The sequence below is a fragment of the Paramormyrops kingsleyae genome, chromosome 4 (genome assembly GCF_048594095.1).
Source record: "Paramormyrops kingsleyae isolate MSU_618 chromosome 4, PKINGS_0.4, whole genome shotgun sequence".
Classification (NCBI taxonomy): domain Eukaryota; kingdom Metazoa; phylum Chordata; class Actinopteri; order Osteoglossiformes; family Mormyridae; genus Paramormyrops; species Paramormyrops kingsleyae.
Genome location: NC_132800.1, coordinates 36,209,056 through 36,235,978, shown reverse-complemented (window position 1 = coordinate 36,235,978; position 26,923 = coordinate 36,209,056). Strand labels below are relative to the sequence as shown.

The window sequence follows — 26,923 nt, the reverse complement described above, 5'->3', positions numbered from 1 at the left end:
GTACCTGCAGTATTATCCGCATTAGCGGCGCCAGCCGGCTCCGCATGCGTGGAGAAATGCGACCAGTGCTGCTCTTTCATCTTCATATGAAGGAAAATCTGCCTTTTTGTATGAGCCGCGTAAAAACGTTTGATAAGAGTCACATGCGTCATTACCTTGGCAGTGACAAGCACAGTCAGCTTCTCCCAAACAACAAATAAAACCTGCGCTTATAATTTATGATAATTGTATGCATCCAAATTTGAATCTGAATTGAATCTGGATTACATCGTATATTGTTCTGCATAAAAGCAGTCATTGTTTGCGTCAGTTGTTTTTCAGTGGAGGGACACTGACATGCGCTCACGCATATGCTCACACACATTCAGCAAAATCACAGGATAATTTATAGCAAAAAACATTTAATGCATTTTAACGCCAATATAGCAATTTCATGTACAAAACTCCTAATGTACACTATAGAACAAACGGGTGTTTACAGGACATTGGGGGGGGATGAAGTGGAATTCAGGAGTCATGTACACGGTCCACATTTTACAGCACGCCACGGTCCATGTTCAAGCACATGCATGTGCACACGCTCTGCTCCTATCAGCTGCCCCTGGCACAATCCCGTGGTCCATCTACTCATAGCATGTGCAGCAAATCGTGGGAGAAACAGCTGCCCCCCCTGATTCTCATGCACATTAATTACCATCCTGTTTGTGCATCAGTGGTTCACTCACAGAAGCAGAATCTCCATTCAGCCATAGAAAGATTTGAGGTTTTCAATGTACTCTTGAGTCAGACCTTCCTGGATCACTGACCTTACTTACTGAAGCTGGATCGCTTCAGTGTGACGTCTAGTACGAATACATAACACCCTGTGCTATGCTTTGGATGAAAAATTCAAGCAAGGACAAATATACACAGGACCGCAACAAAGACAGAAGACACAATCCTCAATCCATGCGACAAACATTAACACCAGTACCTATGTCCCACTCTCTAATCTCTATGTTACAGCTCTAACAGTGTTGAGATGTGATATTCCCTTTTGTGATGTTAAAGCTAAGAGAAATTGCTGGTGATACTACGCATCGTAGTTTCCGAACGCTCGGAAAAGTCTGCGCATCCACACAAAGTCAGCTTTCAGGCTACAGTGTGGTTTTCCCTTTTTACCCTTCCAGAAAGTTCCAGATGCTGTGCATGCATATTCTGTGTGTTGGGGGAAGAGGGGGGGTGGGGGGGGGTCCATGTTAGACTGACACTGAAAAAGCCTGGTAGAAGCCAGTGACTCTGAGGGAATTTCTGATCTGACAGTTTCATGCACCATCCTTCCCGTTCTCTCAGACCCGGAGCAGGTGCAGTGGTGACACTTGTCACCGAGCTGTCCTGAACTAAACATCCTTTTCCCCGGAGGAAGGGCGGAAATTCCTGTGCACGACTGTAAGCCTCAGCATGCCAGGGCCAACACTCCTGGATTCTGCACAGCAATAACTGAACTAGCTTGCACAGAGATGTATACGTCGTTAAACGTGCATCCACATAACCAAAATCCTGCCTCATTAAGTCCAGGCCCTGGGTTTCCACTTTACACCAGCCTGGCCGAGTCACTACGCAGAGGCAGAGTCACTACGCAGAGGCAGAGTCACTACGCAGAGGCAGAGTCACTACGCAGAGGCCGAGTCATTACACAGAGGCTGTCTACCTGCCCCCCTTGACAGAGCAGTTGCTTTGACGTAGGGTAATAGTGTCTATTTTTACACATGGATTTGTGCAAGAGCAGGCAAAAATACAGGCTATTTCTGATTACTTTGTCACTGAAAGTAAATAGTGAATATTTACACCTTCTATTTCCAGCACGCAGGTGCTGCGTGAGATGAAAACTTGTTTGTGTTTCTCTTTCTGAAACTGCAACAATATTTTCCCAGTGTTAGAGCTTATCAGTGGACCAATAACGTCCAGGGCACAGGTAACTAAGAACATTAATATTAATTAGGGGCCGAATGGTTGCTTGGAATGTTATCTGAGCTGCCTTTTGATTGGCTGCAGTTCTGGGATTTGCCATGTTTGAAGGTCTATTGCGGCAGAAGCTGTATACAAGTACTTTTAAACCATTCATTCAGAAACACTGAACCGGCCTTCAAAGTACTGCACATGTATGCAATTTTCTGTGTACAAAATGGATATCTGAGCATGAAAATTACAACACAACATACATTACATCACACAATAGGAAAGGTACCTATTTCGACGAGAACAAACAGAACATTTTATTTTTTTTCGTTATTCTGCATTGGTGTGTTTAAACTGGACATTTTCCTAGAAAGTTGGTGGGGGGGGGGGGGGGGGGAGGTTCCTGAAATAGAGACTTAGGCATCTTAATGGTTTAGTTTGAACTGAATTCATTATTAGATCGTTTCAGTAATGTGCACATGCCGAGGGTTGCCATAGGCAACAAGGAAGGGTAAACGACTACTACACTACCAAACCTAACCTAACACTAGTACTAACAATAACTGTAATAATTACTCAGACAGCATTACCACCCATAGTAACCACAGGAGTAACAAAATAATACCAGTTAGGTCACAAGGTTAAACAGAGACACACTGCAATAATGTCAAAGCTGCATTAGATATTTCTCTCTTGTTTCTTTGTGTTTAAATTAAAGTCCAATATTGTGGATAATGCATTAAAAAACCATGTGTATTAAATGTTGTTCAACCAACAGATGGTATTTCTTTTGGAAAAGTAAAAATTTTAATACTGAACATTGGTGCTCTTACAGTGACCAAAAGGCACTTAGGGAACTTAAGAGAAACCACGATTAATGAAAATTTGATCAAAGAAACACCCAGCATTGACATCAGCTGTAAGGTTTTGCACAAGCGAGCTAGAGTCCTATGAAGTAAAATATTCATCTTTGGAATACTTCATCACCATGGCTTTTTCTCACGCCTGATTGGTTTGTTAAACACTTTCAGTTTACAGGCAGAATAAGCTGATAGGCTGATGGCAGAAAGCACGTCAACACAGATCACCTGTCCCAGATTACAGTAACCTAATTTCAGTTCATCTTGGTTTAATATCATATGAGGCAACTTCAGGAATATCCACATGGCTCTACAACTTCTCAAAAATGATGGATTTTCATAAAGTATATATACCGATATTTTAAATATATTTAAAGTATCTGCTTATATACTCTATTTATTTATATTCTACAGATGTTAAATGGACTCTACAGATTTGGACTCCAGTTTGTACTTATTTAAATTTAGCACACCACAATAACCACGTTAACATACGGATACTTTCGAAAAATTAATTCTTATAAAAGAAAAAAAAAATGTATACAGACAGATTTATACACGGCTCACTGAGATAACTCCTTTTCAACTGTTTGTGTGTGCATACACTGAACACTCCAAAAATACAGGATATATTTACATGAGAAAAAGTCATATTTCAGTTGTTGTCCTCACTCTTCGCAAAGCTTCATTATTTAAATTATATTTTCACATTCCGCACAACGACAGACAACCTGAAACTGTCTCTGGCAATCAACTCAAATTTCTTATTTTCATTTACCTGGATGGTGAGTGTTCACCTGTTGGGCTATTCAGGAGCACAGCAAAGGGACAGTGAGAGAGCTAGTGAGAGGGGGCAGTTACAGGGGATAGGGGACAGAGACAGGGCAGTGAGAGGGGACAGTTACAGGGGATAGGGGACAGAGACAGGGCAGTGAGAGGGGACAGTTACAGGGGATAGGGGACAGAGACAGGGCAGTGAGAGGGGACAGTTACAGGGGATAGGGGACAGAGACAGGGCAGTGAGAGGGGACAGTTACAGGGGATAGGGGACAGAGACAGGGCAGTGAGAGGGGGCAGTTACAGGGGATAGGGGACAGAGACAGGGCAGTGAGAGGGGACAGTTACAGGGGATAGGGGACAGAGACAGGGCAGTGAGAGGGGATAGTTATAGGGGATAGGGGACAGAGACAGGGCAGTGAGAGGGGACACTGGAATGGGAAAGTGAAAGGGGATAGTGACAGGGGACAGTTACAGGATATAGTGAAAGGAGTCAGTGACAGATTAATAAAAGGGGACAGTATCAGGGAATAATGAAAGGGGACAGTGACCAGAGATAGTGAAAGGAGACAGTGACAGGCCAGTAAATGGGGACAGTGACAGGGGACAATGAAAGGGAACAGTGACATGGGACAGCGACCGGGACCAGTGACAGGGGAGAGTGAAAGGAGACAGTGACAGGAAACAGTGACAGAGCAGTAAAAGCGAACAGTGACAGGGACAATGAAAGGGGACAGTTACAGCGCAGTGAAAGGGAACAGTGGCAGGGGACAATGAAAGGGAACAGTGACAGGGAAGAGTGAATGGGGCCAGTGACAGGGCAGTGAAAGGGGACAGTGACAGGGGATAGTGAATGGGGCCAGTGACAGGGCAGTGAAAGGGGACAGTGACAGGGGATAGTGAATGGGGCCAGTGACAGGGCAGTGAAAGGGGACAGTGACAGGGGATAGTGAATGGGGCCAGTGACAGGGCAGTGAAAGGGGACAGTGACAGGGGACAGTAAATGGGGCCAGTAACATGGCAGCGAAAGGGGACAGTGACAGGGGACAGTGAATGGGGCCAGTAACATGGCGGCGAAAGGAGACAGTGACAGGGGACAGTGAATAGGGCCAATAACATGGCGGCGAAAGGAGACAGTGACAGGGGACAGTGAATAGGGCCAATAACATGGCAGCGAAAGGAGACAGTGACAGGGGACAGTGAATGGGGCCAGTAACATGGCAGCGAAAGGGGACAGTGACAGGGGACAGTGAATGGGGCCAGTAACATGGCAGCGAAAGGGGACAGTGACAGGGGACAGTGAATGGGGAGAACGGGACACAGGGCACATGAAATCTATTGTTCCCATCTCTGAATTCTCTCATCTCTTGCAGTGAGCAACCATATGTCAGAGTGTCTGAAGGCCACCAGGTGGCCACGTCACACACTGCCACTTTGGTCTGGGAACTCCCTCCAGAGCTGGTAAGGGACCAGAATCGAAGACACTCACAGGCTGGATGTAACCAAGCCAGGGCTGAATGTGACTGTTGCAGATGGACCAGGATATGTACAAGCAGAAAGCCTCTCCAACACAGGAGACCTGCTTATGTACCGCGATATTCACGCCACTCAGCCAACCATATCGCTTAAAGGGCGCAAGGTTCCAGCTCCGATTTCAGCCAATTGCGGAGCCAGAACCGGCTGAGTCATGCACATTTTTTTGCCTGTATTTTGTCACCTGTTTCAATGTGACGACATCACCGCCCCCAGACAATGAGAGGAATGTGACGTGATCTTTTTTTACATGGGGATTGACTACTGGGGGGTGGGATGTGGGCGTGTCTCGGTTCTGACCCGAGCGAGTCATCTGGGAGGGTGAGGCGGGGAAGGGGGTGGGGCCTTCAGCAGGAGGCGGGCCCTCAGGCGCTCAGGTAGGCAGATTGAGGTTGAGCGTCTCCGCCTGCAGGCTGGACATGCGGATCTGCGAGCTGCTCTTGCTCAGGATGGACAGCTGCGTCCCCCCGTTGACCCCACTGCTCGCCAGCGACGGCTGCCTCTGCTTCAGGTCCACAGCAAAGTACCGGTTCACCGTCCAGCTCCTCCATTTCCTCTTGATCTCCGATTGCACCTTTAGGCAGAAACTTGAAGACGTCATTTTTAATGTACTTAGCTGTAAAGGCTCATGTTTTAGGTTATTCTTCAATTCTCTTTAAAACTGGCAGCTAGCAAAACCGCTAATGAACAGCTCGTTATTAAAAAACAAAATACTGTCAGACGGAGCTTTAATGTGATGGGGAAAAGGCGCTATATCGCATAAGTCTCCTATTCAGCCAAAGACGTGATGACATAAAGAAGAAACGGGCAAAGTGACACTGAAACAGGAAGTGACATTGAAACAGGAAGTGACATTGAAACTGGAAGCATGACAGCACCTCATTACACAGGCAAGCAACCAGCACTTTGATTTAATTACTCATTATTACTTCTGACAGGCGTAACCTTTAAATGAATGGAGGCATACATCTTCGACCATTTCCCCGTTAAAGTCACAGAAACTATAATCTCTTTCCAGTAATGAGAGCCAGACTATGATCATGCATAGCGGGTTCTCTCTCCTAACATGTCACTCACAAGCACACAGAAAGGCGCCGGATGAAAACGACTCACCTCTCCGTTTAAGAAACAGTACAGGACTGCCACCACGAAGCCCTGAAGGCACACAAAGTAACGTGGTTATGGCCTGCCCCATCATTCTCCTCCCATGGTTGTCCTCTAGCTCTCACCCATTAGGCTTAAACCAGCCTCCAGTTAACAACATGATTTCTTTTTGGGTCTGACACCAGATCAGCTCTTGTTCTGCTTCTCCTCCCTGACAGAGCAAACAGTCAGTTTCGTTTTCTGGAATCTGGGACTGGAATCTGCAAAACTAACTACCGTAAATTCACAAACCTGTCTGAGACATAAAACACAAAAGCAATCATACCAGTATGGGAGAACTTAAAAAAAAATAACGGAACAACAGCACGGCCAAGTGGCAGACTAAGGTACTGCCGCAAATATTTGTTATTTTCTAATGATCTATTTGTAAATATGTTACATTACTTTGAAACTCATTTCTTTGCCACAATCAGCACAGCACAGTACAAAATTATTCCTTCGCTCACATCAAGAAAGTGCCGAATCGATCACCGAACACAAACCTGGAAGGATCCAAGGCCCAGTTCGAACACCAGCCTCTCCCGTTTGCTGACGTCCTCCGGGGAAAAGGCGAAGACGGTGTAGTGGATGCCAAAGAGCGGGATGAGGAGCAGGGTGGAGCGGGCCAGCCTCCTGCCAGTCACATGACAGGGAGAGCGGCGTAAGGACTCTGAATAACAGGCCGCGGAAACACTAGAGCTAGAAAAGAGGGCATATGACCAGACTGAAGACGAGTCATCGCTGTGGCATTCTGGTCAGATACGATTACAGAAACATTAGAAGGAAAGTTGTTACTGTATCCGTGGTAAAACAGCTGGGAATGGCTACAAGTCTGACTATGTAGCCGTCAGTATTACTGAAACAACTCGTTTGTCACACAGGGTGAGAAATCCATCCATCCATCATCCAATTGCTTATCCTAGTAAGGATCACAGAGGGGCCTGGAGCCTATCCCAAGTGGTATAGGGCTCAAGAGAGGGGTCACCTTGGATGGGATGCCAGTCCATCGCAGGGCAAACACACAGATGCCCAATCACGTTGGTGGGAGATTTTACTTGAGAGCAGGTTTAGAAAGGGATAGGAAAATGCAACAAAACATCTGAAAGCAGGTTCACCACCCAGCCACAAGAATTCAGAAGTGAGGAGAGGTGAGATGGCAATGAGGAATGTGGTCTTACACATGAGTCATGTTAGTACATCTGCTAGCTTCATTGTTAATGTCAATGAATCACCACCTCATGGATCTTGAGTGATTCTTCATTGCATTGACCATTGAGAAAGGGACTGCTTTTCTGCATCAGTTTCATACCCCTCCGATCTGCGGGATTGTGACTTATATGGGACAAGCAAAACCACCCCCAGATATGAAGTTGTCCTTGAGCGCCCCCTGGTGGACGCTAATGGTAGTGTGAAACGGTCATGCCTGAAATGAGCCCCTCCGACTTCGGCTCCACTTACAGCGTGATGGCGGATAGCTGTGACATCTTGCGCGACTGATGGGTGTCGTGCGCGGCCTGACAGAGGCATTTCTGTACGCAGCTGCTGGACACGACAGAGCCGATAGCGCTTTAGTGTCACAGACGTCACATGGGCCACCACTGACAGGTTTAGGAGAAAGAAAGGGGCAAAGGCATGGAAAATGGAGACACTGACACGCGGGGGAGGGCAGGGCAAGCGAGTTCTCAGCCAATTGCTTTACAGCCATGTGACAGCCATGTGACACATAGCTAAAACAATCCAACAAAACCAAGCCAGTTTATGGTCACTTCACAGCCAACGGTGAATATGATAGCATGTAGCATGAGGAAGACCATCAAGCACAAATCAGCCAATGGCAAGATGGCACCACTCGTTTAAGATCTTCATATATGTGATGCTTTTATCCATGGCGACTTAGAGTAGAGGGATGAATTACGTTTATGTGTGCTCCCTGGAACTGAACTCACAACCTTGGAGCTATTAACTAGTGACCAAACAAAGCTTGATGAACCATTTGCTGTGTTTTTTGACCCCACTAGATGGTGCTGTGCGCAGAAACAGGGCTGAAAGCATGCAAACCAAGAGCAACATCTAGTGGGGTCAAAAATACAGCAAGTGGTTCATAAAGCTTCATTTAGCCATCACTACTTTTAACACAATGCTCTACTTGTTGAGATATAAGAGATTTTGGCTATTCTGCTGTTATTTGGAGGGAGTAATAAAGGATATTACTGAAAGACACTACATTCCCTTAACTTTCATTCAGTTGGTATTTTCTGTATCAAACCAAAACAAACTGGCCCAATCCAGATAAATTATCAAGGCACCAGACTCATAACACAATCCTTTCCTGCGCTTATTTGCCCAAATTAGCTTCCAGGCAGCTAAGTCAACATCCGCGTCATACAAAATTGGTCTTCCATTTAAGACTACTCAAGAGCAGCTAATTATTTTGCGTTTTAGGACAATTATCCGAAAGATCAGCTAAACGATCAGGTCATTACAAAAAAAGCACATATTCTGGCTTCGTTAAAAAGTTGTTTTCACTTCCGTAGCATGATAAATGTAATTATTTACTGCTTTAAATGTAATTTAAATGTAATTAATTACTGCTTTAAATTTAATTTAAATGTAATTAATTACTACTTTAAATGTAATTAATTACTACTTTAAATGTAATTTAAATGTAATTAATTACTGCTCAGGTATGGTACTGGGCAGACATAACTGACATTCCCATAAATCTTGTTGGGCCATCTGTGTTCTGGTCCTATAAATGAGTTTGAAGATGGAGCAATGCAGTAAAAACTGTCACCCTTAGTACCTCTTAACATAATAATAATACTAATAATGATAATAATAATAATAAATTTTAGATGGCTGATGATTTTACATTTACTACATTGCCAAATCATAGATAGATAGATAGATAGATAGATAGATAGATGGATGGATGGATGGATGGATGCAATGGTCACAATGTGGGAGCGTGGTATGTCCAGATTAAGACAAACAAGTTGAGCAAAAAGTTCAGCAAGCATGTCATTTTAAAAGTTTTTTCTTTTTTAAAGCCATAGTGTAAAATAAACCCACACCGTGCTTTTGGAGTATTAGGTTGTGCAAAGGAAAAACCTTTAAAACTTCACATGCGTGCCTGAGGCGAGGAAGCCACTCCGGCCTTTCTTTGGGCGATGATGTAAACACGACGGCGGGACGAAAATGGCAGGAGGAGGAAGGCGGCGCTGTACACGTGTCCAAGCAGAATGAGGAGGGCTCTGTTTAAATGGACAGGCGCCGCTCTCCTAAAACCAGGTCCGGCTCGGCTTGGTTTTATGGAAACGCTCTGCTGCATCCACGCTGGGATGCCTGTAGCCACATGGAAGGACTTACAGATAGATGCTGGACTCGTTGCCGCCGATATCTGGTGACTGCAGCTTTTGAACCAGGATTATTATAATTCCGATAAAGAGAACAAAATTAATCTGCAGAGAGGGACAGAGAGAGACACACCATTGCTGTCTGGCAAAATGTGAATATATAATATTGCATAATGAAATCATTTAGCACTGATCCGACACGCGTCCAGCGGCCGGTCTGCTGCCAGTCATTGCTGTCTGCTCACCATGATCGACGCTACCACAGGTCCCTTGATCACCCACCAGAGGGCAGTGTTGTCATTCATGTCCCAGCAGCTATAAACACAGTCCTTTATGTTACACCAAAGGTATCCATGGCAACTACAAATACTGCTATAAACTAAATCTTACTTTATCTAAACCAACGCTCAATACATGCCTAACAGGGGCCTAACAATGAAATCCCTCTGCCAACCCAGGGATTTGTGCCAGCAACCTTCATGTCATAAGCATCCCAACCCACAAAGGTCACTGAATCACTTCCAGGTGAGTATCATGCTTAATGTCTTAACCAAAGTGCCCTCCGGATTGTGTTTTTCTTGGTGGTACTGTACTGAAACCCATGTGTGGCACTTACCCCGTGTCGTCAAAGTGAAGTCTTAGCCCAGCCCAGATGGTAACACAAACAGTGGGAGTTCCTGAGCAGGAGAAACGAACAGGCAACATTAATCACACCAAAAGTCACAGGGTCTGAAATGACCCAAATTGTACCGTTTACAGTCCTACCCCATCCAATCAGAATGCCTATCAGCCCTATCTCAACCAATAAGGGTGACCTACCCCATCCAATCAGAGTGCCTATCAGCCTCAACTCAAGCAATGAGGGTGACCTACCCCATCCAATCAGAGTGCCTATCAGCCCCATCTCAACCAATGAGGGTGACCTACCCCATCCAATCAGTGTGTACCAGTAGAAATATCTCCTCTCAGGGAAGAATGTCTCCACCAGCAGGGTGAAGAGGTATAGTCCCTCGATAAACAGCCAGAAGTAGTTGGACATGACGCAGTAGTGGAAGAACACCATCACAGCCTTACAAGCCACCTGACGAGACGAACCACAAGCAACAGTCATTCACTGGAACATTCCATCATCTGCCTGTCGTTACTCAACTCCCCACAGGGGGCAGCACTTAAACTCTCTCGTTACCCATCTTCGTCATATAGATACCACAACCTCTGTAGACTCTTTACAGGCTATAGGTTATAAATTATGTATATTAATAAACAAATATTACTGACATTATGTGCAGAGATGAGAAAAATAAGGCTGGCCCCAGTGGAGTGGGAATAATATAGGCTATCAGTCACCAAAGAGTCTAACCTGTGCTGAATGGGTCCTTCACGATTACTATGGCAACAACATCGACAACCCCATTATGACCAGATGATGAATTTATGCAGCGCTCATAGCGCGTAGGAGGCAGAGCATGTCTGTAACTCACAGGGTGCACGAAGCAGTGGTTACTGTCCTCTTCTGCGTACAGCACACCATCCTTGATGAACACAGATATAGCTCGCAGAATGAAAGACACAAACAAGTTCATGTGGATAAAATTTCTGGTGCAGTGCAGTTTCCTTGGTTGGAAATATATAAAAAAAAAGAAAAAAGAGAAAAGGATAAGTGTTGCTGAGCTCCCGTGACGCACTCCCAGCCTGCGTTACTGCCTTATTAAATAATGCCTTCATTCTCTTCCTGCTGAGAACCTTTACTATTCAGAGCACTTCCTCCTTGCTGCCTATAGGGGGCAGCACAGGCACACAAAATAAACCAAGGCGGCCGTCTACCTGAACCTGCAGAGGATGACCATGGCAGTGGTAAGGGACACCAGCGAGGTACTGTAACCTACAGTGTACAGGGCCTTGACCGACGCGAAGTACGTGTCCTGCAGGAGGGCAATTTGCAGAGAAGGAAGGGAAGTGTTAATGTAAAGAAGAGGGCGTTTCACACGAGTGGCCGGCAGTGGCACTGCGGGGGTGGCAGGTGGCGCTCTCACAGGCTTGGTGGTGTTCTCGTCAAACAGGCAGGCATCGATGTAGTGGGGGAATACCTCAGACCAGCCGTCCTCTGTGCAGTTCCTGCTGATCTTCCCCAGCTCTGGAATAGCAATGACGGGAAACAGCACGCTTTCAAACACGAGCACATGGAACGTGCATGCAGACAGAGGAACATGCAGAGGAACATGCATTACAAAAGCACCCTGAGCCTACAGATGAACAAAAAGTACGTACGAGTGGATGACCCTGCACAGACACGCAGAAACACAGCCCACATCATTACAAACAGGCAGTGTCAAAGATAGCTATATCCATCTCATGTAACCTCCCTCACCTTACAAACACACACACACACACACTTGAAGCTCCTGAAAGATGCAAATGACTCAAACATGTCATTGGGAAGAAACACACCATCATCAGGGCTCATGAACTCAAACAGCTCTGGACAGTTCACCACCACGACCTCTCCAACCTCTGCGGCCTGCCAACACGTCAGATTATCCCACATCCACGGACAGCCTGAAAAAAAAAAAAACAAACATAGAGATGCATTTCCTCGCCAGGAGGGGGCGCTACAGATTAAAGCACACTATTCTCCCTGAGCATAAGTTTATTTATGCTCTTAAACGAAAATGACAATAGACAACAGATGCTCGCTGAACATTTCAGGCTGCTCTCTCCAGGTTTTGGCCACATTTATGCAATACTGACAATAATAAAACAGCATCAACAGGCAGAAGATACTCTGGCCCATGTGCCACCTCAGTTAGGCAGACAGCATCTCTTCCCCATGATCCTCTTTGTTAGACGACAAAAGAACAACCCACTTCCTCGGACAACCGTAGGCCATTTAATTATAAGGCATTATGTGTCTGTAACACCCATGCTAAATTATGTTTTTTTAACACAGAAGGTTAAGCACCATTCTCAGAGGGTCAACAACAGCAACCCTCCTGGGAAGGGAACCTTCTGCTTATAGATTAATGGTCTTCAAACCACAGTTTATGAGGAAGATAAAAAAATATATATATATTTACAAATGTTCCGAGTGGCTCCAGTGATTTCTACCGTAGCTTGTAGTTTTTGCGGGAAAATGGGTCTCAGATTTCCCACATATGAGATGGTAGCTGTGAGCTGGAATGTTCAGCTGGGGCTCAGGGGAACATAAAGGAGGAGAGCCGGAGAACCGAAGCCGCCCTGGGACTAAGTGGCACAAATTCACGACATTCACAATTGTGCCAAAGAAGTCATGTTAATGGAAAAAAAAAATGCAACTGCAAAAACTTTTAGCCACTGGCTAACAAGCTAACCTTGCCAAGAAAATCTGCTAATAAAGTCTTGCGGGTAATTCACAAACCAATACCAGCATTATGGCCACAACTAAGCGGATTCACTGACTTGAGAGGAGAAATGGTGCCCGAGTCTTGCGTCAAGCCCAGGACTGCTGCCCGCGCAGAGGCGGCGGGGTGGATGGGTCTCTGAGGGCCTGACTGTCCTACAGGCCGTCTGCCAGTTGACTACTGATCTCCAACAGTGAAAAAAAACACAAGGCTGGCTGCTGATGAGCAAAATGCTGGCGGATGCAATTATGAGCGACTGTCGGTGGGCTGTCCCTGGTGCCATAGCGCCACCTGGAGGTCAGTCCAGATAAGATCCGTATCACTCCTATAATTATAAGATTCCTCTTGGCACATCCTCCTCTTTCATCCTCCCTTTCTTCTTTTCCTTTGGTCCTTTCTTTCCACTGTTCACCTCTCTGCGCTCTGTCCATCCAGGTCGTGCATAATACCCCAGAACACAGTACACCTCACTATAGACCGAACACCTAACCTTCAGTTCATCACATGACCCTTTCTGACCGTACGCCACAGGTACCACAGTTTAAATGGACTTCATATTCGCTCACTTACATTTCGCCCAGACTACCTTAAATCCGACAAGTTACCCCGATAAGCCAGTAACCCCGCTTCGTAGTACAGGCCCCAGATCTGGGAGCGATTATTTTTTCCGAGCGTACAGATAATATTCTCATGACACGATGGTTCGTGCCCCGGCGAGGTAATTTTGCCAAAAGAAAAACAAACAGCCTGTAACATAATAATCAGGAAGAGTCCTGTGATGAAAGGTCAAGGATGTGCGTGATGCAGAGACAGGGGTCTCTCTGAAGTCAGTATGGACAGCGTGTCGAGTGTGCAGACGTGGAAGAGGGCGGACAGATCCTTTAACGACCCGCTCAATAGGGGTCATGTGACACAATCACGTGACATCTTCTCATTGTTTGCCTTGTTCCTACTTCTTCAGCTTTCCCACGAGGGAAAGAGAGAAGAAGGGAAAAGCACCAGTGACATGTCGAAGGGAAGGGGTTTAAAACGCAGAAGCTCCCCCCCCCCCCCCCAATGTTAAAAAGCTGATTTCCTCCTGATACTGAGGTTGGGACGTGCAGACATGCCAGAAGCCGACCACCGCCTGTGGAATGTCACCTAAAGAACTTTTACCAGAACATTCCATGCCACGATAGTAACGTGAAAACACAAGGGGCTCGGCTTGGGAAGGGATGGGGGGTGGGGCTCCCAGGCACGGGGTCACAGTGCGAGGCCCAATTAATGTGGTATGCATGAAACAAGACCCCGTCTGAAGGACCCCCCCCCCGTGAATCAGAGAGCCTGGGAGCCGTGACGGGGGACATTGCTTCTGTGTCTGTCCGTGTGTGTGTGTGTGTGTGTGTGTGTGTGTGTGTGGATTATGTATATATTACACTGTGGGAACCAGCTGTTCCCCACAATGTGATAAAAACTTGTTATTTTGATGTTATGGGGACCATTTTTCAGGTCCCCACAAAGATCTGTGAATGCAATCTAATTCAAACTAAAAATGCCAAAAGTCTGATATTTTGTTTGGTTACTTACAGTTAAGGTTAGGGTTGAGTAGGGGTAAAGGTCATGATGTTGGGCTTGCTGATCTTCCCCAGAGTTCCCACAAAGATATAACTACAAACCTGTGTGTGTGTACGTGTGTGTCTGTCTGTCTATGTATATATCTTTGTTTAAACATGGACATTTTTGTGTGCATCCCTCTTTCAATGCATGCAATTAGGCTAACAACTCTTTACATAAGTGTGTGTGTGTGTGTGTGTGGATTAGGTTTATATTACCTTATGGGGACCAAATCTCCCCACAATATAATAAAAACCTGTTATTTTGACATTGTGGGGACCATTTTTCAGGTCCCCACAAAGGTCTGTGAATGCAATCAAAAATTTAGTTTGGTTACTTATGGTTAATGTTACGGCTGGGTAGGGGTTAAGGTCGTCATGTTGGGATTAGAGTTTTCCCCATAGAAATTAATGGAGAGTCCCCACAAAGATATAATTACAAACCTGTGTGTGTGTCTGTGTGTGTGTGTGTGTGCGTGTGTGTGTGTGTGCGTGCATGTATCTTTGTGTAAATGTGTCTGTGTATCCCCATTTAACCTGATATTCTCTCTTTTACCAAAGCATTCAGCTGTCCTTCATGAAACAAATATAATTACCAGAATACTAAAATTAATACTCTAATCCCTATACTATGCTACACTATACTACAAATTACTGTACAGACATAGCTCAGTAGTTAGTTTTCACTGGGGGGGGGGGGGGGGGTTCATTTTGGCAGGTTGCAGAACCACAGTGCGTGAACAGGAAAAAGGCAGAGATGTGACAGAGGGATGCAGCGATCGTGGGTGTTAAGGCACTTCACAACCACGTGTGAAAGCTTAGGGACTGTCTGCATTTTCACTATTACATTCACTTGGTGAAAGGGCTGCAGGGAGAAATCGGTTTTTGCAGAGAGTTTCTCTCTGGAAGTGCTGCTGTGGAAATTTTCAGGCTGTGTCAGCAGACGCGGGCGACGCGCTGGAAGCCTGGGTGCACTTTTTAACGTGGCGTGGAAGCTCACGTGCCAACAGAGAGAAAATGAGGGACCGCTGATGTGTCATCAGTAAACATGGAAATTACCCACAAATTCTGCTGCAAATAGAGGGGCACAGAATAGCATATGTGAGACTGGTCCCCTATAAGGTTTAAAAAAAAAAAAAAACAGGTATTTATCACGTTGTGGGGACATTTGGTCCGCACAAGGTAAGGTAAACCTGGACCACACACACACACACACACACACACACACACACATCAGTGCACACAGACACACACATGACCGGTGAGCAGATCCTACCCAGCCTGTGGTCTTCAGAAGTCTCCTCTCTTGCCATCTTCTCCATGCACTTCTCATGTTCCCTTTTAATCACGCAGTCAGAGTGATCAGAACGTACCACAGAACCCTGCAGCGAGGGGACATAGTTACACAGGGCAGGGGACAGGATACGCAGGACAGGGAGCAGGATACACAGGACATGGAACATGATATACAGGGCAGGGGACAGGATACACAGGGCAGGGAGCAGGATACACAGGATATGGAACATGATATATAGGGCAGGGGACAGGATACACAGGGCAGGGAGCAGGATACACAGGATATGGAACATGATACACAGGGCAGGGGACAGGATATACAGGGCAGGGGACAGGATACACCAGGCAAGGACACAGTCACAAGGACAGAGATGCAGTTACAGAGGGCAGGGACCCAGTGACACTGGACAGAGGATTGCATACACAGTCCCACAGGACTGGGACACAGTCACAGAAGGTAGCGGACAGAGTTGCAGGCACAGCACATTTACAACACGATTATCAAAAAAGCATTTCAGAAAAATTAAACCACAAGGAAAGCATCAGAGAATGTCGGTGTACATCTGAAGCTTTTATCCAAAGCGACTTAGAGCAGAGGGAAGAGTTACACTTTATGCTCACTCCCTGGCATCTGAAACCATGACCTTTACACCTTAACATCTGCGAGTCCAAGGCCATCTCTCAGGCCAACCATGCATTTTGCAAATGTGAAATATGCCTTGAACAGGTAAAAGTAAATGTATTTGATTTTGACAGATGTGTGTTTCAGGACAGAACTTTAATTAGAACAAAGATAAGGAAGCCGCAGACCTCGCCGCCTCCGCAGGCCCAGCATCTCGCTCACTTCCTCCCTTCAAATTGGGACACTTACAGATGACAATAGAGATGTCAAGGTGGGGAACCTTTGGTCCCCACAATGTAACATAAACATAATTCTCTCTCTCTCTCTCTCACACACACACTGTCACGCCCCGCTCCGTCCGCTCCTAGTGTGTGCCACGCCCCCTCATTATCCACGTGTGCTTTCCCGATTGTGCCCAGCTGTTGCCTGTTCTGTTTACGTAGTCCTGTGTATATTAGTCCGCGTCTCCCCATGTATGCCAGATCCAGCATTGTATTGTCGCGTCTTGTCTCGATGTCCGTGCCTGTCAGCCACCCGATCCCCATTAAATCCAGTTTGTCCGACTTCTCGGCTCAGCTCGTCTGCTTTCCTGCTCACCTGCCCGCCGGTCGTGACAGAATGCTGGATCTCCCAAACAACACAACGCGGGAGACCGAGCACCACCGGCTCGGTCTCCTGCAAGACTTTGTGCACTGGCGATCCCAGCCCGAGGTCCAGGAGGACCCCGTGGCCCTGCGACTAGCCCAGCAGGGCGCGGACCTCCTGGCTAAGGATCGCCCTCCCGGACAACAGTACCCACTGCAGAGGGCACGTAAATGCCTCCGCCGCCTACAGCTCCGGCTCGCGGCGGAAAGAGCGGGGCGCGTTGCCACCCATCCGGGCGACGTGCCGGAAGCAGCCCTGCTGTCCACCACGAGCGACGCGGGGAGACGGAGAACGCCCCGGAGCCGAGCAGAGGAGACCTCGCCGCTCTACCTGGGCGCCTGCTCGCTTTTCCCCGCCTGGGAGGACACCGCTGCCGCCTACCCGCTCAGCCCTGCCGGTAAGCCTCGGGATGAGGTGAAGCCGCCTCCCTTAGAGGCGTATAATTACCGGCCGGCACGCCTGGGTCAGGGCGGAATACGCGCTGTTAGGGACGCTATTCCCCGGGTCCCGAGAGCCCTTAAAGGGACAGCGCCAACGCGCTCAGCACCCCTCCTTCCTGCACCGGACCTGTCCGATCCGGATCTGCGCGCGGCTGCGCTGCCTGCTGCTGCCGCCGATCTGCCCGCGGCTGCGCTGCCTGCTGCTGCCGCCGATCTGCCCGCGGCTGCGCTGCCTGCTGCTGCCGCCGATCTGCCCGCGGCTGCGCTGCCTGCTGCTGCCGCCGCTCTGCCCGCGGCACCGCCTGCTGCTGCTGCCGCCGCTCTGCCCGCGGCACCGCCTGCTGCAGCTTCCGCCGCTTTGCCAGCGGACCCGCCTGTCCAGCCCGACCTGCCTGACCCGCCTGTCCTGCCTGACCCGCCTGTCCTGCCTGACCCGCCTGTCCAGCTTGACTCTCCTGTCCTGCTTGACCCACCTGACCCGCCTGTCCTGCCTGCTCTGCCTGCAGTCCCTGCAGCTGCCACCACTCTGGCTGCGGCGCCCGCTGCGGTGCCCCCTGCTGGCCGCGTGATGGCGGCGCCCGCCGCGGTGCCCCCTGCTGGCCGCGTGATGGCGGCGCCCGCCGCGGTGCCCCCTGCTGGCCAAGCGACTGCGGCGCCCGACGAGGCGCCTCCTGCTGGCCAAGTGACTGCAGCGCCCGACGAGGTGCCCCTTGCTGGCCACGTGACGGCGGCGCCCGTCCTGCCGGCTCTCGACCTGCCCGTCTTGCCTGTCCTGCCGGCTCTCGACCTGCCCGTCTCGCCTGTCCTGCCGGCACCCGAACCGCCTGTCTCGCCTTTCCTGCCGGCACCCGAACCGCCTGTCTCGCCTGTCCTGCCGGCACCCGAACTGCCTGAGGTGGCTGCGGTTGCGCCCCCTGCTGGCCGTGTGATGGCGGCGCCCGCTGTGGCGCTCCCTACTGGTCGCGTGCTGGCGGCGCCCGCCGAGGCGCCCCCTGCTGACCGGAGGCCCGAGGCGCCTGCCCAGGCGGCCCCTGCTGGTCGCACGCCTGCAGCTGCCTCCGCTCTTCCTGAGGTGTCTGCCGAGGCGCCTCCTGCTGGCTACACGCCCGCGGCCCCGCCTGAGGCCGCCTCTCCCATCCTGCCCGCGGCCCCGCCTGAGGCCGCCTCTCCAGTCCTGCCCGCGGCCTCAAGGGAAGGGGACATAGGCGTCGGGCCCGGGTCCCGCCCGCCCTGCCCCCTGGTTCGCCCGTTCGGCCCCTGGCTGTGGCTCGCTGGCTGCCTGCGGGTCCTCCGGCTCGGGGTCGGCGGTCCCCTTCGGGTCTCCCCCTGGATCCTCGGTGCCGGTCCTCGGTCCCGCCTCCGGGTCCGTGTCGGCCGCCTCCGGGCCCCCCTGCTCCGGCTTGGCGTCGGACGGCGCCTTTGCCGGCTCCGGCTGCGCCTCCGCCTGCCGCGGCTTCCCCCTCCTGCCTGCCTTCACTGGTGTTCCCTCCTGCTCCCTCCGTGTCCCCTCCGTCACTCCCTCGTCCCGTTCCCTTGGCCCCTGGGTGGTCCCCTTTGGTTCCCTTCTCCCTCTTGCCTGCGGCCCCTCCGGCCGCTGCCCGTCGCCCGCCTGGGCTCCCTCGGGCTCCCCTTTGTCCCCCTTCCGTTCCGGTTTGGTCTCCCCTGTCGTCTCCTCCTCCCTTCGTCCCGCCTGTCTTTGTTCCTGCTCCCTCTGTTCCTCCTCTGTGCACTCCTGGCCCCTTCGTGTCGCCTGTGGGTGTCCCCTCTGTGTCCCCCTTCTCTGTTTGCCTGTCTGCGTTCCCCGTCCTCTGTCTGGTCCTGTCCTTCTTCTCGTCCCTGTTTCTGTTTTGTGTCTCGGTCCTGTTTCCCTGGTCTCGTTGATGGTTTTGTTCTTGTTTTTCAGGTCCTGTTCCCTCGTCCCGTCCGTCGCCTCCTCGCGCAGTGTGCGCGCCTTTGGGGGGGGGGTTATGTCACGCCCCGCTCCGTCCGCTCCTAGTGTGTGCCACGCCCCCTCATTATCCACGTGTGCTTTCCCGATTGTGCCCAGCTGTTGCCTGTTCTGTTTACGTAGTCCTGTGTATATTAGTCCGCGTCTCCCCATGTATGCCAGATCCAGCATTGTATTGTCGCGTCTTGTCTCGATGTCCGTGCCTGTCAGCCACCCGATCCCCATTAAATCCAGTTTGTCCGACTTCTCGGCTCAGCTCGTCTGCTTTCCTGCTCACCTGCCCGCCGGTCGTGACACACACACACAGAGATATATATTATGTATGTATGTATGTAGGGGGCAGTGGTGACCTAATGGTTAGGGAAGCGCACTTGTAATTGAAAGATTCGAATCCCTGACCAGCAAGGTCCCGCCCCCAAGCACTGCCCCCTGGGCGCTGAATTAGCTGCCCCCTGCTATGTCATGATGTCACATATGGGTTAAATGCAGAGGACACATTTTATTGTTGTGTGCTGTGGTGTGTCAACAATGACCACTGATCACCTAATTCTAATACTGTATCACCTGAGAACTACTGTCATATTAAAAAAAAAAAACAGAAATATATACATTTAAATCTGTTTGTGCTGCCATGAAATTTGAGCAGAAAAAAAGGCATTTGTGTCTGTTTGCATGTGTTTTATGGGGAAAAAATTCTTCCTGTAAGTAACATTTTTGTAGTCTCTTAGTGCAGATTGAGTAACTTTTATGCAGAGAAATCTAACCTAAAAATAAAATAAATAAACTCCACTCTGTCCATCATCTCTCCGCCCCGTAAACAGCCGGTTTGTGTGATTTTGATGTGTGTACTGGCTGGATGTAAATATTTGATTTTGACAGATGGCCGTCGGACTCGAATCGCGTCGCTCGGATCCTCGCTGCATTTCTGCAGTGACCCCCGTCTCTCGCTCCCTTTCTTTTTCAGCACCTTACCAAGTAAACGACGTTCCTCGCTAGCGCGTGAATTTCCCTGACTGAAGAGGTGGTCCTGGACAGCGCTGGCTGGCAGGGGACGGAAACCAGTGAGTGTACGGCGGCCGGGGAGCGGCCATTACTGCCGTCGGCTCGCTTTTTCTCCTTTACTTGGGGACTCTGCCTAGAAACACGCTGATTATATTTGCTCAGCTACCCTCGTTAACTTAACGCTGCTCTGTGGGGCAGCGCGCTCTGCCTATGGTCAAATGGATGCTGGGTCAGGTCCAGTAGCGGCCAGAGCGACTTCCCCATTGGGCTCCTGAGCGAGGCCCTTAACCCCAATTGCTCCAGGGACTGTCTGACCCTGGTTTCTCACAAACGTTTGCCAATTTAGATAAAAGTATTTGCTACATTAATAATAATAAAGAGGGTGTATATTTATATCTTGAAGTATGTGTTTACAGCATCTCCCCCTGCCTTTCCAAACAGAAGCGTGACTCTGCTCAGACTCCCCTGGGTGGGAGGGGTTAGCATTGCAGAGTCACTATGGGTCTCAACAGGATAAGCTGACCATCCGTCTGCCTTGTTTGCGCCCCCTGCCAGCCCAGCGCAAACCTGCATCGCCCCAGCTGTGGCGTGCTCGTCCACAGCCCAGGCTTAGGGCGAAGGCAAGGTGAAAGGCCACCAAAACGTGACTCGTCCAACCAGACAGCACACAATGTCACTGTGACTCCTCTCTGATGCCTCTCTGACTCAGGGTCATCTACCCTCTACTCGGTGGGAGGGTGAAGGACGGCGTCACTTTTTCGCTCACGTCGGCCAGTGTGAGTCCACGTTTTGCTCTATTCTGGGCTGAGTGCGGTCACGCATGTTCATCCAGGTAACTCGTGCCTCGTGAGTTTGTCCTCAAACCCTAATTTGTGAGTCAATCAGTGACCATTACAGTGTGTACAAACAGCATCGGTAAACAGGCAGGGTGCAGATTCACGGCTGCACACAGCACACACACGTCATTATTTTTCGACTCTGTTCTTCGGTTTTTCTAATGGTTGCCCGGCAACATCCAAAGGACACGACCCCCCCCATGCCTGGCAAGCACAGGTACATTTAAAATGTATGTCTGTGTCACCACGGAACTCAGCAGCGACAGCAAAACACAGACCACCTGGGCATGTGCCAATCGCCTTTAACTCTGTGTCCCGGTTTAGTTGCAACAACTTGGACCCGCTCCAGCTGACTCCAGTGATGCTGGCTCACTGGTATACAGGAGTCAGGACCAATGCCAGCTGATTACAGTGCTGATCTCTGATTGGTGAACAAGCGTCTGGACATATGCCGGGTGACTCTAGTGCTGATTTCTGATTGGTGTACAGGAGTCAGAACCCATGCAGGATGACTCCAGAGCTGATCCTTGATTGGTATACTGGAGACAGGACCTATGCCAACTGACTCCAGTAGCGATCTCTGATTGGTGAAAAGGAGTTAGGACAGGGGTGGCCAATCTTATCCGCAAAGGGCCGGTGCATATGCAGGTTTTTGGGATAACCTGTAGGTCAGCTGTTCAAACCCAGGTGTGAGGACTCTTCAGCCAATCAGTCCTCTAATTAGTAATCTAATTAGGGAGTTGCAGCAAAAACCCGCATACACACCGGCCCTTTGCGGATAAGATTGGCCACCCCTAAGTTAGGACCGGTGCCAGCTGACTTCAGTGCCGATCTCTGATTGGTGTATAGGAGTCAGGACCGGTGCCAGCTGACTCCAAAGATTTCTGCAGATTAGCTTAGAGGGGAAAGTAGCAAATTTATATTCCAAGGAAATCAGCATTTCCTCCTTGATTCCGGTCCATTCCACTGTGCATTCAGAATCAATCTGTGTGCCCCTCCCCCAAGACCCCCTTCCTGCGCACAGACTGCTACAGGACGATGTCTGCACAATGTCACTAAAAAAGCACCCCCCCCCCCACCTCAGCACGTTAGGGTTGTATGTGTCAAAGTAAACGTAACTGTACTCACATTTGAGCAAACGGCATGATAAACCATCATTTCATTTCACCCAGAAACATGCATTTTTACCTGGATAAACATTCATTCATGCACTGTGTCTGTCTAAACAACCACCACATCAAGGACAGAAGGAATATGTAACTTTAGAGAACCATATACAGCCACACAGTACTCCTCTGTGCTACCGTGAATGACATAATGAGTTAATTAAGTTACAGATATAAGGTTCAAACAGGGGTCCCAATTTCTGATGAGCGATTTAACTAAGCGAAGCTTTAAATTCTAACTCCAGCAAGTCCGATGAGGTTAAATCAGATGTCCAGAACAATCTAAATCCTTTCGCAATGGAAAACAAACACACCGGTTCAGCCTTTTAGCGAGAATTCTCCTCTTTTTTCTGTTTTAATCGATATTACAGAGAGCCTGCATCACGGATTCCTAAGCGAACACGAGCAAATCACCATAACAACAAACTCCCACCGTTTCACGGAAGGGGCTACGCTTTGTGTCCAGTCCGTGGCCTTCAACAACATGGACCCATTAGCTTATAATATACCGTTAAATATCGCATCTAAGTATAACTAGTTTTTTTTTTTTAAAAAAAGGGGATGAGTCATTATGAACTAAGACTGCGTCGACTTTCGATGGAGCAAGATTTAAAATGCGCTGGAAATCCAAACAAAACGCCGAGCTCTATTCAGTGCGATAAGGAATGAAAAGCCTGGATTTCAAAGCAAAGATTGAAAAGAGGGTCTCTGGCGACGAAACAAACTCCAGAAAGAACAAGCAGATGGAGGGAAAATGCACCAGTCAAGTACGCTGTTCTGGATACAGAGGCACGCTGAGAAAATGCAATGGGAATTCGCTGATTATTGATCTCACTCACATCTATTTGCAGCTCAGAGGCCTTGCAAGAAAAACTCCGTATGAGTCTTTCAAACTCAAACTCACTTTCACAAAAAGTGAGACGGTCCCTTAATTAAAGGTTGTTCAATCATGCCAATGTTTCACTATTCAGATAAATTACTAAAACGTACAAAATAAAATTGATTATAGTCAAGCACTTAAATACTATTAAGAAATACCACCTAAGTAAAAAATGGACACTTTTATCAATACCACTCACCTCTGACACCGGATCTCACAAACAATTTGCAAATGTCAATATAAAACCGTAAACATCAAGCCATTACTAAGCCACTTCACAAGCAACATGCAGAGGCGGAAAGTTCAGCTCCAAAACATATCAATCCAGACCAAGATTTTGTTTCAGCCAACCACTTGAGTGCTCTGCCACCATGTCTATTTATATTCAGCTGGTTGGTTGAAGCAAAATCCTGGTCTGGATTTGTGCTTTCTGGAACTGAACTTTCCACCTCTGGCAAGATGCATCAGATACTTTTATTTTTAAAGAGAGCAAAAACAGGCACCCAGGACCTGCGTCCTAAGGAGTCTAACACATATTTCTCTAGCTTTATTTCAATCCACAAATCCCACAACTGACTGAGTAGAGGGTTATGAGTGTGTCATACTTATTCTGATGTACTTACCCGAGACCATTAAGCTGTTAAACAGATAAGCACTTGTATTTGTCGAGACCCAGGAAGATTCTAGGTCCTACGAGAGTCTCAGATCTCGTGCACAGTGCTTGTATTACATAGTATTTGTGAAAATGTCTCTGTCGCACAGAGTAAGGAAATGACCTCTTCGCTAAAATGACCCCCCCTGCTTGAAGAGTCGCCCCTAGAGCTCCATGGAGAAAATTATGTCCCTTGGAGGATTTCTGAAAGGAGGGGGGGGGGGGCGGTTACACGGGGTACAGGGTCTGTTTCTCGACCGGCTACGAACACACGACGACTCACCAGGGAGAGGGTGACTACAGCAGCGAGCAGCAGGTGTCTCATCCCGGCCGCCATTTTCGTCCTCGAGGTCCAGGACGGTTCCAGGATGCTGATTTGGGGAGCCGCCCCCCCCCCCCTCCACCCCCCTGGGGCAGGTCCGCAGAGATCCGACAGATGCTGAACCGGGCCTACTGCCGCATCACAGCGCCTGGAAAACAATGTCATGAGAATAGTGACACCTTTCCCAACATAGCATCTCACCTGCTTAGCATGCATTTGGATACTGAGCTATGATCTGAAACAGGCAACTATAGTACTAATTAACATGTACGTATGTGAAAATGTAGAACAGAATATAGATATTTAATATGCATACACAAGTTTGTATAACACATGATGCAGTTCCTGTTCTTAAAAACCCCATACAGATCTGTCTCCCTACAGCCCTTTTCTTTGGTTTGTAGGCTGCAGCTGCCTATTCCATAGATAAATCTCCCCTTTGAGCACAATGGAATCTGATTTGTACGGTCGCTTGAATTCCCACAGAAAGCCGTATTGGCGAAGCATTAGGAAGGCCGCCTGACATTTATATTCATATGTCCGTGCGCGCAGAGGTACGGCATCGCGGCACCGCCGTTAGTCACCCAGCTGATGTAGCCTATAACCGGTTCGCTGTCACCGGTTCGCCGATGGCAAGCATTATGTCGAAGCAGAGGAGTCGGGAAGAGATTCCGTACTCCGGCATGGACGCAAGGATGCAACGGAGAATAAGGAAAGATGGATTAGTTTTTGTCCGATTGTTTGAAATTCAAAGCGACGCCTCCATCTATTATTTTCCATCTCACAAAAAAAAACAAAAATAAACAAAAAAAAGCACACATTAACGGCGAATTTCCATGTAAGACCTTCATCAGCCGCTAGTACTCCTGTGACAGGTGCCAAGGTCACGGATGCCACTGATATCATCACTGCTACTGTGGAAATGCTGAACTGTCAGTAATTTAAAACGATTTGATATGATTCCCGTGTTTATTTTATATTTCCAAGCCAGAAGAAGAGATATGTTTATAATTTATAAAGCGCCTTCCGCCGTCTCTTTCATTTCTGCATAGGGAATAAAGGTCAGTAATGTGAAACAGCTGGAAAAAAATTAAGAACGAATAAGATCCTAGATCTAGATCGCTTAAAATTTACTGTGCCAGCTGCAAATAGTGATTTTTTTCTAAAACCGCAATTAAATTATTCTGGTGTCAAGCAAAAACTTTAACGACATTGATTATAAATCGTGTTTAATTTGCACGCAACTCTTAAATATTACATACGCTACACCTACTAAAGAGATGCTATACGTCAAATTACATCAGACACGTCACGTCATGCCAACATACAAAAGTAATAAGGAGAGGAACCCCAATGTAAGTGGGGTGTGGTGTCAGAAAATCTTTATTTGGTCATTTGATTGAGTAATGTAATTTTAAATAAATAATATGCAGAATTATCTTATACACCGGTTTAACTTAACTTTCAAGCATTAGATCATACAGGAAGACCTGAACTTTGTGATTATTTGATGGAGAGTATTTTATTAACATTAATTCGGTATTAAGTTCATTGAAACTAACACTCTTATTGGATAGGTTGCTTGTGTTTAGTTTATAGGGCAAAGGGGCATTTCAGGCACTGTCGCATCGTCTTTACACCGACCACAGTCAAAGGACGTACAGTACGACTTGTCTTGAAACCCGCAGATTCAGACTTCATAGCCTCCTTAAGGCAATAAGCGCACGGACTGAAACAGACGCGCCGCAGTTACGAAACATGCATCAGCTGCAGCAAACGCCATTCAATAAAACCCACTACTTTAAACCCATTTGCACTTAAAAGCGCATACCAGGCTAGTCCTGGGATGTCGAGTCAAGCTTTAATGTGTGACACACTGCTGCAGTGTGTTAAAACACTAACGTACACCCGGCTCCCAGCCCGAAGCCCATCAAGGTACAGCGCGTGCCGCTCGCACAGCGCGCACATACGCGTGTAACTGCAATCCCCCCGTGACATTAGGCACCGATTTCAGGAAATCTTACCAGCGAGGTTCTCTAAAAACGAGTTGCAAAGGCAGTAATCTCCCTGCACCGGAATTCAATCCGTTTGCACAGAGCCCAAGGCGTTCAAACGGGGCTTTAGCCGCCCGTCCGCAGATCGGGTGGATGTGAAGCGCTCGCTCGGCGTTTCCGTCCCTGCCGGAAAAAACTCACATAATTTACTCCACTGCTCCCGCATATGCCCTTATATTTGAGTATATCTCTGGTAAAGCCTGTAAACTTAGCCCCAGCCCGACATCAGTAGACTTAGAGCACGAAGCGATGGACCCGTCTCCTTCCAGATGATGCCACTTGGCGATTGAGAGCTCAGCAGCCCGTACCTACACGCCTACTGCTAGCAATGGAGCTGCAAGCCAATGGAATGACTAGCCAAGATGTTAACACCGTCCCATACCGACGCCTAACCCATTAATTTACTTATTTTAATGAAGATACTACGTTTATACGGCAAGAAGTTTCATCTGCGCCGCTTAAAAAGAAGAAGACGAAAAGCCAT

The 26,923-nt window shown here is 48.3% G+C and overlaps 1 protein-coding gene across 6 annotated transcripts; it reads right to left on the bottom strand.

Moving 5' to 3' along the window:
• Positions 1-384: 384 nt before the first annotated feature.
• Positions 385-26,923, bottom strand: LOC111845940 (pituitary adenylate cyclase-activating polypeptide type I receptor-like). Of its 6 annotated transcripts, none has more exons than XM_023815694.2 (15): positions 26,410-26,923; positions 24,347-24,533; positions 15,853-15,958; positions 12,056-12,163; positions 11,641-11,741; positions 11,432-11,529; positions 11,089-11,221; positions 10,535-10,688; positions 10,224-10,284; positions 9,853-9,922; positions 9,621-9,712; positions 7,710-7,793; positions 6,755-6,884; positions 6,222-6,263; positions 385-5,695 (listed from the first exon to the last, which is right to left on the bottom strand). In XM_023815694.2, the coding sequence occupies exons 2-15, from the start codon at positions 24,398-24,400 to the stop codon at positions 5,474-5,476; spliced, it is 1,455 nt and encodes a 484-aa protein (XP_023671462.1). In that variant the 5' UTR covers positions 24,401-24,533; positions 26,410-26,923; the 3' UTR covers positions 385-5,473. The 6 variants fall into 6 exon arrangements, with proteins under 6 accessions (XP_023671462.1, XP_023671463.1, XP_023671464.1 ...); XM_023815695.2 differs by having other exon boundaries at positions 7,710-7,790; positions 26,410-26,922; XM_023815696.2 differs by having other exon boundaries at positions 385-5,682; positions 26,410-26,920.